The sequence below is a fragment of the Rhinoraja longicauda genome, chromosome 7 (assembly GCF_053455715.1).
Source record: "Rhinoraja longicauda isolate Sanriku21f chromosome 7, sRhiLon1.1, whole genome shotgun sequence".
Lineage (NCBI taxonomy): Eukaryota > Metazoa > Chordata > Chondrichthyes > Rajiformes > Arhynchobatidae > Rhinoraja > Rhinoraja longicauda.
Window position 1 is genome coordinate 70837102 of NC_135959.1, and position 12521 is coordinate 70849622.

General features: G+C 43.5%; 1 protein-coding gene across 1 annotated transcript in view; it reads right to left on the reverse strand.

The window, feature by feature from the left end:
- nectin3b (nectin cell adhesion molecule 3b) overlaps positions 1-12521 on the reverse strand; it is a 66437-nt gene that overhangs the window by 19749 nt on the left and 34167 nt on the right. Inside the window, exons 2-3 of the mRNA XM_078402825.1 lie at positions 11231-11572; positions 5058-5357 (exon numbers count right to left, since the gene is read on the reverse strand). Coding sequence (XP_078258951.1) covers positions 5058-5357; positions 11231-11572 — 642 coding nt within the window. The remainder of the gene's footprint in view (positions 1-5057; positions 5358-11230; positions 11573-12521) is intronic.

Sequence of the window (12521 nt, forward strand, 5' to 3'; positions counted from 1 at the left end):
GAATTGAGATGAAAAGGATTTTGTTTCCCCCAATCCAGAGGGCAGTGAATCTTGAGGATTGATTCGCTACTTGTATACTTATAGGCTTCAATTATGCACAGAAACACTGAAAGTGCACATGTTACCGACATCACAAAGACAAGTGTTAAGTTGTAAGTAAGCAATTGTTGAAACAAATTCCCATAAAACAAAACTGAGAGAATAGGCAAGAAAATGTGTGAGTAAGGGAATGCCTTACTTTCACAAAATAAAAGTCCACTTTCAGATTAACTAAGTATCCATCTTACTGCCTCTATGACTTGGTGACCTGAATAAGGTAAACATTCAGAATTCTTGATTTCCCCCCGTTGCTGTTGTTTCCTCCATCTATGATTGGCAGTAATATGGACACTTTCTCTGAGTGCTTCATATGCTGACATTAATGCTTAAATGGGAATTAAACTTTGGCACACAGTCCAATTTCCAGTAATATTGTGAATATAGAGACAAAAATGCCAGAGTAACTCAGCGGGACAAGCAACATCTCTAGAGAAAAGGAATAGGTGACGTTTTGGGTCGAGACCCTTCTTCAGACTGAGAGTGAGGGGAAAGAGAAACGTGAGATATAGACGGTGATGTAGAGAGAGAGATAGAACAAATGAATGAAAGATGTGCAAAAATGTAACGATGATAAAGGAAACAGGCCATTGATAGCTGTTTGCTCAGTGAGAACGAGTACAGACAATAATATTCTGTTTTTTCTTAAAATGATTGCAAATATCTGGCACAAGATATGAAAAATGAATATGGAAGATACAATGTAATATTTGCAATAATTTAAAAAAAACCAGAATATTATTCTGTACTCGTTCAATTAATGTGTTAATTCACAATTAACTGAACTGAGCACAACTCTGTCATTGGAAGTGCAAACTGAACACAACTCTGTCATATCATATCATATCATATATATACAGCCGGAAACAGGCCTTTTCGGCCCTCCAAGTCCGTGCCGCCCAGCGATCCCCGCACATTAACACTATCCTACACCCACTAGGGACAATTTTTACATTTACCCAGCCAATTAACCTACATACCTGTACGTCTTTGGAGTGTGGGAGGAAACCGAAGATCTCGGAGAAAACCCACGCAGGTCACGGGGAGAACGTACAAACTCCTTACAGTGCAGCACCCGTAGTCAGGATCGAACCTGAGTCTCCGGCGCTGCATTCGCTGTAAAGCAGCAACTCTACCGCTGCGCTACCGTCTGTCATTGGATGAGTAATAGAAAAGCATCTTAATAATGTACCTAACGTTCACTTTGATGGCAAGAATATTCTATGTGCTCAAAACTGAATTTTCCAAGTCCTAAAATATTTACAGAGCCCAGATAATTATTTGAAGGCAACAGAAACAGCACACTGGTAATACTAAGCATTGATGATCCTTTGTCATAACCAAGTTAGAGAACAAGGATTTTTAAACTGCAGGGGAGAAAAAAGGAGAAATCTATAATAGGATGGTAACCAAGAGAACTAAATGACACAGAATAGTGGGTCTAGGTTGTGAGAGGGTGGCAAAAGGTCTGTTAAAAACAGCTGCTACTTTGAAGGAAGTATAAATAGAAGAATATAAATGAGAACAGAAGAGAAAATAGAACGAAATTCAAGTTGAGCTTGTCAATTTGGATTCAAAATTGGCATGGAGGAGGAAGTCAAAAGGTAATTGTGGTGGGTTATTTTTCCTCATTGGAGGCCTGTGAACAGTGGTGTGCTGCAGGGGACGGTGCTGGGTCCACTGCTGTTTATGATTTGGATGCCAATGTAGATATCAATGTTAGTAAATTTGCAGATGACACCAAAACCGGCAGTCTGTTAGAGTGATGGATGATATTTAAATGCACAACTAGATTTATATCAATTGAGAAGTTGGGCCAAGGAAGTTAGACAATAGACAATAGGTGCAGGAGGAGGCCATTCGGCCCTTCGAGCCAGCACCGCCATTCAATGTGATCGTGGCTGATCATTCTCAATCAGTACCCCGTTCCTGCCTTCTCCCCATACCCCCCGACTCCGTTAACCTTAAGTTAACACTAGGTCACACCAGGACAGAACCTGCACAATATGTGGTAGAGCCCTGAAGAATGCTGTAGAACATGGGCGGCACGGTAGCGCAGCGGTAGAGTTGCTGCTTTACAGCGAATGCAGCGCCGGAGACTCAGATTCGATCCTGACTACGGGTGCTGCACTGTAAGGAGTTTGTACGTTCTCCCCGTGACCTGCGTGGGTTTTCTCTGAGATCTTCGGTTTCCTCCCACACTCCAAAGACGTACAGGTATGTAGGTTAATTGGCTGGGTAAATGTAAAAAAAAATAAAAATTGTAAAAATGTAAAAATTGTCCCTAGTGGGTGTAGGATAGTGTTAATGTACGCTGGGCGGCACGGACTTGGTGGGCCGAAAAGGCCTGTTTCCGGCTGTATATATATGATATGATATGATATGAAACAGAGATCTGGAAGTACAGGTGCATGGTTCCCCATAAGGGGCGAGTCTGGTGAACAGTGTGATGAAGGCGGCATTTGACATCGTACTGAGTATAAAGATGGGGTCATTGCAAGCTGTAGGAGAGACTATACTTGGAGTACCGTGTGCAGTTCTGATTGTCCTTACTAAAGGAAGGATGTCATTAAGTTGGAAAGGATGCAGAAGAGATTTACCAGGATGTTATAGAAACATAGAAAATAGGTGCAGGAGGAGGCCATTCGGCCCATCGAGCCAGCACCGCCATTCATTGTGATCATGGCTGAACGTCCACAATGAATAACCCGTGCCTGCCTTCTCCCCATATCCCTTGACTCCACTGGCCCCTAGAGCTCTATCTAACTCTCTCGTAAATCCATCCAGTGATTTGGCCTCCACTGCCCTCTGTGGCAGAGAATTCCACAAATTCACAACTCTCTGGGTGAAAAAGTTGCTTCTCACCTCAGTTTTAAATGGCCTCCCCTTTATTCTAAGACTGTGTCCCCTGGTTCTGGACTCGCCCAACATTGGGAACATTTTTCCTGCATCGAGCTTGTCCAGTCCTTTTATAATTTTATATGTTTCTATAAGATCCCCTCTCATCCTTCTAAATTCCAGTGTATACAAGCCTACTCGCTCCAGTCTTTCAACATATGACAGTCCCGCCATTCCGGGAATTAACCTAGTGAACCTACGCTGCACGCCCTCAATAGCAAGAATTGCTATTCTCAGTCGGAGGCTGAGTGGTGACCTTATTGAGGATTCCAGCAAGCAAAGGCTTAAAGTGAGAGGAGAGATATTTAAGAGTGACCTCTGCAGCAACGTTTTCACTCAGAGGGTACTCCATTATCAAGAATGAACTACCAGAGGAAGTTATAGAAGTGAATACAATTACGGTCTTGAAAATAAATTTGGACAGATACATGGATAGGAAGGGTGTGGAGGGTTTTTAGGATTGGTCCAATATGTCAACTTGGTCAGCATGGATAAGGTGGGCCGAAGGGCTTGTTTCTGTACGCTAAGGCTTTATGACTCAAAAGCCACAACTTCAAGATGCAGAACACAGCATTTGCTGGAAGTCTGAAATAAAAGAAAATGTTGGGCTCAATTAACTCAAGGTCTTTGTCCGATAATTCAAAATCTAACCATTTTATCAAGATGACCTCATTCAAATGCACTGAACCAATATCAGTAGATCAGATGCCATTTCTTTCCGTTCTATAACAATGTGTTATATACATGCATCATCATTCCCTTCAATGACATGTTCCATATCTATAAAATTTAATTGATCTAATTTCCACTGTGCCAATCAATGCCTTCTAGGACTCAATTGCTAGATATGTTTCTCCTCATCTTTGCTTCCTTTTTCCTTGTTACCCCTCATCTTTCTCTGCTGCTGAAAAAGAAAGTGGTAAATATTTAAGTCCCTCAAAAAACCCAAAAAGAAAACTTTGTTTATTGCGTAGGAGGGAACTGCAGATGCCGGTTTAAACCATAGACGCAAAAAGGTCGAGTAACTCAGCGGGACAGGCAGCATCTCTGGAGAGAAGGAATGGTTGACGTCTCGGGAAGAATCGGGTCAGTCAACCTGTCAGACATCGACTTCGCTGATGACATCGTCCTGCTGTGAAACCAAATTGGGGAGGCACAGTAGCTGTGCGGCAGGGTGGAGACGGAGTGCGAGAAAGTGGGCCTCCACCACAATGCCAAGAAGACAGAGTACATGGCATTCAACGGTGGTGACCATGAGCCCCTTAAGACCAGTGGCGGTGCATCTCTCAAGAAAGTGGAGGACTTCAAGTATCTGGGAACGAGGATGCAGAGCTCGGAGAATGACATCAAGCGCTCGCATGGAAAACCCTCAATAACATGGGGAAAATCTAGACGTCTCGGATGTCTCAGGGTCTCAAACTGAGATTCTTCCATACAACTGTAGAGACAATGTTATTGTACGGGTGTGAGGCATGGACTCTTGTCCAAGTCTCTCGATGGTATCTACACCCGAATGCTCAGAAAAGTTCAAAATGTCAGTTGGAGGGACCAATGCCCAGCTCTATGGGGAGATTCCACCTCTGGCTGAAAAGATCAGGTGGAGAAGAATGAGACTCGCCGGTCCTTGCCACCGCCATCCAGAAATACCAGCAAACAAGGTTGTGCTGAGGGAACCCACCCATGGAAGACGGACGACCAAACAAGACCACGCTGAAGACGTTGATGGAAAACGCATACGTAGAGACAAAAGAGGAGCTTGCCAGCTGTACGGAGGACAGAGATGTGTGGGGCGTCCATCACCGTGCCCGTCGGAAACCAGCGCCACTGCGTCGCTAATGTTTTCAACGATTTTAAATAAAAAACTACAAACAAGTCTGATGAATACATACTTCAATCCACTTAAATCCGAATACACTTCACAAAAAACTTTAGAATTCATGTACAATAACTTCCAGAATCTTGCATAAACACATCAAAATTTAATGATCAAAACTTGCTGTTAACATCCATGTAAATTAGCTTCAATGTTATAAAATGTTCAGATTTACAAAACAAGTACTTACACTGCACATCCAAGGCATACGGGATTCGAACAGTGGCATTCAGTGGCGGATGACTCACGATGCAGGTAATCGGTCTCTTCCGCACAAATCGGGATGGGACGATCTTGAACCGATTGATTACAGTAACGGTTCCATTTGGAGCAGAAATCCTTGTCAGCTCCTGTTCTCCAATAAGATCACTTTCCCAGGAAACAACTGCTTCGGGTTTTCCATTGGCTGCTGTGCACACGGCTGCAACTGTCGCGTTGGCACCATCTACAAGTGGCTCTGGGCCACTGCCCACAGTTATTGTGGGTTCAACTGCAAAATTAATAAATCAGTCTGTAGAACAGGGTAATTTATTATTATTCTGTAACACTAACTTTCACAGATACAGTGCATAAACATGCAAATTGATGGGATCATGGAACAGTATATCACTGGAATAGACTCTTTGCCCTACAATCCTTGCGCTGATCTGATGCCAAGTCCACCCATTATCTGCCTGCGCAAAATTCATATGTCTCCATTCCCTGCATATCCACGTGCTTATCCACCACTCTCTTAAATGCCACTATCGTATCTGTCTCACCACCACTCCCAGCAGTGCATTCCAGGCACCCACCACCATCTGTATATACAAAATAGAAATTGCCCTGCTCATCTCCTTTGAACTCTGCCTCTCTCACTTTAAACCTATGGCCTCTAGAACTTGATTTTTCTATCCCGGGAAATAGGTTCTGACTGAATACCATATCTGTGCCTTTCATAATTTTATATATATAGCACTTCGATCAGGTCTTTCCACAACCTGCGGCGTTCCGGAGAAAATAATTCAAGTCGATCCAACCTCTCTCTGTCGCTAATGCACTCGAATCCAGGCATAATTTTGGAAACCTTCTCTGCACCCTTTCCAAAGCCTCCACATCCTTCCTGTAATGGGGCAACCAGAACTGCACGCAATGCTCCAAATGCGACCCAACCAAAGTCCTATAAAACTGCATCAAAACTGCCCGACTCTTATACTCGGTGGCCCAACCAATGAAGGCAAGCAAACCATCTGACTTCTTTACCACCCTATCTACTTATGTGACCACTTTCTGGGAGTTACGGACTTGGACTTCAAGATCCCTCTAATTAATGCTGTTTAGGGTCATGCTATTAATTTTAATATTTTCCGCTTGTAACACCTTACACTTTAGCTTTACCCATCGGTAAACCACATAAATTGCAGGTATGATTCACGTGATTTACCATTTTCCATTGATATTAGTCAAAATAAACTAATGCAATGAAGATGATATTTATACTAATAAGTATAGCAAGCAAGCTATACTTATTAGTATAAATATCATCTTCATTGCATTAGTTTATTGCCAAGACCACCCATTATCTGCCTGCGCAAAATTCATATGACTCCATTCCCTGCATATCCACGTGCTTATCCACCACTCTCTTAAATGCCACTATCGTATCTGTCTCACCACCACTCCCAGCAGTGTATTCCAGGCACCCACCACCATCTGTATATACAAAATAGAAATTGCCCTGCTCATCTCCTTTGAACTCTGCAAGCAAGCAAGCTATACTTGTTAGAAATCTTGCCCGGACAGCTAGACTAATCCTATTTGCCTATCGTGGATCCCCTTCCTTTTATGCCTTACCTAAATTTAAAATGTGCAGATTGAATGCAGAATAAGGCACAGCCATAAACTTTTTCTCATGGATAAATAATCCAAAACTGAATATTCATTTCACACATTAGGTATGAGGACCGAGAATAAAATATTTACAGAAAGCATTTAGCTGCATGTGTTCTCACATTTAATTAATTAGGTGAAATGAAGCTTAATTTGGACTAGATTCCCTAACACTATACCCAAGAGCAGATCATTTACGCACTATTACTCTGCAGCTCTGTTTTTACAGAGATAGAAAAGCATCTGAGGGAAGAGCCATCTGAAAATTTTCCTTCCTTGAGATGATGTGAAAGATTTTGATCCAAGAGGCGAATTTGAGGGGTGCACATAAACTGATGTTATAACTAACTCGTTAGTTAAATAATGAGTTTATTTGATGAGACAGATGACTCAGTAGCAGCAGTCAAGACTCTAGGATGGCCTGTTGCCTCCCTAGCGCCAGGTTCCAGGATGTCTTGGAGCAGCTGCTTGACATTCTCTTGGGGGGAGGGTGAGCAGTCAGAGGTCGTTGGGCATGTTGACACAAATTAAATAGATACGAAATGGGATGAGGTCCTGCAAAATGAATATACAAAATTAGGCAAAAGGTTAAAAAGCAGGGCCTCCAGGATAGTGACCTCCAGATTACTCTTGGGGCCACTTGATAGTGAGATGAATATAGGGCAGATAAATGCGTGCAGTGCCTCAGGAGTTGGTGCAAGGGGCAGGAATTCAGACTTCTGGGATCTCTTCTGGGGCAGAGGTGACCAGTACAAGATGGATGGGTTGCATCTGAACTTAAGAAAACAATATCCTGGCAGGCAGGTTTGCTAGTACTACGCGGATGGGTTTAAACTACATTGGTGGGGGGGGAGGCAGAATCCAATGCAGGACTGTGGCAGGTTAGAGGCTGAAAGTTAGAGTCATACAGCATGGAAACAGGCCCTTTGGCCCAACTTGCCTGCATTTGGCCCGTATCCTTCTATACCTGTCCTATCCGTCTGATCCGTGTACTTGTCTAAATGTTTAAGGGTTGTGATAGTACCTGCCATAAATACCTCCTCCAGCAGTTCATTCCATGCAACCACCACACTCTGTGTGAAAATTTTACCCATCAGGTTCCTATTCAATCTTTCCCCCTATCACCTTAAACCTATGTTTGCAGGTTCTCTAAGGGTATGGAAGGCGATGAAAGTTTATTGGACAGAATAGGCAGGAGTACGGAAAGGAGCAAAGAAGGACTGATGGATTGAATCACATGTATTTTAATGCAAGATGCACAATGGGGACATTGAGGGGCGGCACTGTGGTAAAGAGTGCTGTCTGTACAGAGTTTGTACGTTCTCCCTATGACGTGTGGGTTTTCTCTGAGAGCTTCGGTTCCCTCCCACATTACAAAGACTTGCAGGTTTGTAGGTTAATTGGTTTCAGTAAATTGTCCCTAGTATGTAGGATAGAACTAGTGTACGGGTGATTGCTGGTCGGCGTGGACTTGGTCGGCCAAAGGGCCTCTTTCCATCCTGAATAACAAAATTAAATTAAACTAAAGTGTGCCCCTCACAATTTTATAAACTTTTACGAGGTTACGCCACAGCCCCCTGCATTCCACAATAGACAATAGGTGCAGGAGGCCATTCGGCCCTTCGAGCCAGCACCACCATTCAATGTGATCATGGCTGATCATTCTCAATCAGCACCCCGTTCCTGCCTTTTCCCCATACCCCCTGACTCCGCTATCCTTAAGAGCTCTATCTAGCTCTCTCTTGAATGCATTCAGAGAATTGGTCTCCACTGCCTTCTGAGGCAGAGAGTTCCACAGATTCACAACTCTTTGACTGAAAAAGTTTCCTCATCTCTGTTCTAAATGGCCTACCCCTTATTCTTAAACTGTGACCCCTGGTTTTGGAATCCCCCAACATTGGGAACATGCTTCCTGCCTCTAACGTGTCCAACCCCTTAATAATCTTATATGTTTCGATAAGATCCCCTCTCATCCTTTTAAATTCCAGTGTATACAAGCCGAGTCGCTCCAGTCTTTCAACATACGACATCCCGCCATTCCGGAAATTAACCTAGTAAACCTACTCTGAACGCCCTCAATAGCAAGAATATCCTTCCTCAAATTTGGAGACCAAAGCTGCACACAGTACTCCAGGTGCGGTCTCACTAGGGCCCTGTACAACTGCAGAAGGACCCCTTTGCTCCTATACGCAACTCCTCTTGTTATGAAGGCCAACATTCCATTGGCTTTCTTCACTGCCTGCTGTACCTGCATGCTTCCTTTCAGTGACTGATGCACTAGGACACCCAGATCTCGTTGTACGTCCACTGATAATATCCACTGAGAATTCCACCTAGCCTATCCGATCTCTCCGTGTGATTACAGCCTTTCATTCCATGGAACATTCTGGTGAATCTGTTAAACCTCCCTATTGTTGCAGCATCCTTTCAGCCATGTGGGACTGAAACAGGTTGGCAGGTTGAACACCGATTTTCCAGCAACTGATGGTCTGCCGGCCCCTATAATCTGGACAAGATGACGAGAACTCAGTCCGGTCATGAAAGTTATCTGCTTTCATCTAAACATTGAAGTCCCTCCTTGATCTTGTCTAATTTGATCTCTACTGGCTCAATGTTTAACTTTCCGTGCTTCAATTCTGCCCGGTCCCCACGCACCACCTCACAACCCGTCCTCCCACCATTCTGTTCACCTTTCCTTTTACCCTCTGGAATTCTCAATTTCCCGTCGCCGTCTCTGATTTACTGGGCACCTTGAAACAGCTGATTCCGAAAAATCCCTTTTCTACAATGCTCGCAATCTTCTTTCCTATTTCGCACAAGACAATACAGTAAACCCTAATTTTAACGACCAATTTAGAACCAATTTCAGATATAGTGGACCCATCCCGGGCTCCTACTATCCCCTCGGCTATTTAGAGCACCGGCTTCCGACCCCACCTCCGACTAGCAAAATGCACCAGTGAGCCTTTCTTTACCCACTGCACGGTACGCGGACACGGCTATTGTTGCTGCTCACGTTGTACTCCCCAACAGGATGTGCTCAGTCTCCATGGGGCTCTCTCCCCTCTCACCCACTGTCGCTTCCACGGTGGAGTATGTTGGCGACTTTGGGGTAGGAGGAGGAGGCAGGGGCGGCGGAGGGAAGTGGCCGGGCTGGCGGGGGGGAGGAGGAGGTGGGGATGAAAAGAGGCCAACTGGGCAGAGCGATGGTGAAGCAGGCGACAGTGGTCGTGTGGGGAGAGGTGAAAGCTACCGCTGACAGCAAGAAACAGCAACAGGTGGGAGGGAGAGGGAGATGTTCTGTCGTTGGCAGTGGCCTAAAGGCAACGCTGTCCCCAGGGGCCGTATAAACAGCAAACCACAGAGCGGGCTGGGGGGGGGAGGGGCGAAAGAGCATTAAAGAGAGGTTGGACAAGCTAGGATTGTTTTGTCTGGAATGTTGGAGGCTGAGGGGAGAGCTGACAAAAGTATATAAAAGTACGAGTGGTGTAGCTGCAGTAGAACCTTTCCTGGGGTGAAAGTGTAAGACCAGGGGTCAAACCTTCCAGGTCAGGGAAGGAAACTATAACTGAAACGTGCGGGGCAAGTTCTCTCTCCCCCCCCTCACCACCCCCCTCCCTCCCAATCCTCCCTAAGAGAGTGGTGGGTTCCTGGAATGCGCTGCCAGGGATGGTAATGGCAGCTGAGATGATAGAGTGTGTTTAAGAGGCTTTGAGATAAGCACATGGATATGCAGTGAATAGAGGCGCATGCATCCAGAGATGAGTTTCACTTGGCATTACGTTCGGCAAATGTATTGTTGGCCAATGGGCCTGTACCTGTGCTATAATGTTTCATGTAAAGCTGGAAGAGTCGATGGTCAGAGGATATAAATTTAAGGTACATTGCAAAAGAGACAATATTTTTGCATACAATTTTTTACTATGACATGGAATGTACTTCATATTAGCACATAGCAGGCCGATTTAATGATATATTTCAAACAAGGGATTCAATAGACACTAAAAATGGAAAGCACTGAAAAAGTAGGGAAATTGGGCTATTCAACAGTTCTACCACAGAGCCAGCACAGAAGAAATTGAACAGCTTCCTCTGTGCTGCAAGATTCTTGTTTTAGGAGGTCAAAAGTGGACTTTCTGAATTATAAGTTATGTAGTTGAAGCCATGATTTGGTAATGTTGAAACACATTAAGAGTTTGATAAAATATTTGGATAGCAAGATGAATGGCACAGATAGATATAAGGTAGATCCATTATAAGAGAAACAAAACTCTTGAATTCTGTATTGATAATTCATCTAGTTTCATAAATTAGCAGTGCAAATCTCATTGAATACTTGGGATTTGTTTTGTTAATTCAGAATTTCCAAAATCAAGATCTTGTGTTTTCTTTCTTTGAATGCCTTTGTAGCAAATTGAGAAATGTAGAGATTTGCTCCATTTAACCAAACAAATCTTCAATGTGCATTGGCACAGGGTTGTAATATATACATACCAATCACAGTCACGATGCTTGTTTCTTGGTAATTTCCCAATGGAAAAGTGACCACTTTACAGATGTAGTTTCCAGAGTCTGAAAATCTGACTTTAGTAATAAGAAGGGTTGCATCTTTCGAAGATGGATTTGTAAACACAACTCTTCCCGAATAACTTTCTTGGATTGAAATTCCATATTTTGGATGAAACACTGCAACAGTATCTGTAGTTCCATATTTTTGCTTCTCCCAGGAGATCTGAGTTATATTTTCCTTCACAGTAACAAAGCACTTTAAGGTGGCATTTTTCCCCAAGATTGCAGATACTTTTTGATCGACGACAACTGGACCAGCTAAGGCACCTATGAAGACAAAAATATAATAAATCAATAGCAAAACCTCTTCTCGATATTTCATAAAGAATAAAAACCAGAAGTTCCCTTATTAGCATATCGAAGAAATTGATTGTTTTTCGTCATGAGGCCTCAAAACTAAAATTCAACTTCATGGTCTTTGCACAGGATGCTGAACTCCACCTCCTCCAACCTCATCTATTGTTATTCGTTGTTCACTTCCAAATTTCCAATCTTGCCATCTGCAGGCCAAGTCATCTAAATTAATTCTTATGGTGGCAAGTGTTAACAAGATTAACAGGAGCAGGAGGCTATTCAGCCCTTAAAGCCTGTTCCAGCATTAAGATCATGGCTGATCTTAAACCTCAACTCCACTCACCAGCACTATCACCATATCCCTTTATTCCCTATTCCAACATATATCAACATCTGTCCTAAATACACAACCTCCATAACTCCCTGGAGTTACACAAACTCCCAAAGACACAATATTCTCTGACAAACAATTTGGTCATTTCTAAATAGTCTGTATCTTATAATCTATATCTATATACTAAAACCCTCATTTGTTTGTTTGTTTGTTCCTGAACTACAGCCAAAACGGTACACGATAGCGCGACAATTTTAACCCACGTTACTCACCGTCGTCCGTTTGGTGCTAATGGAAGAAGTTTCATTGAAATCTGTTATATTTTAAAGTTATTCACATTTTAAAGTTTAAATCTATCTCCTAGGGAGGGGGTGGGTGAGAGGGGGGGGAGGGGAGAGGAGGGGATAAGGGTGGTTTTGGGGGGATGGAGTGGGGGGTGGAGGGGAAGAGGGTGAAGAGAGGAGGGGGGAGGGGGGGGAAATGAAGAGGAAGAAAATAACAGGTCATAGTCAAAGAGTCATATAGCATGAAAAAGGGCCCTTTGGCCTAACTTGCCCACACTGACCAACATGCCCCATCTACACTAGT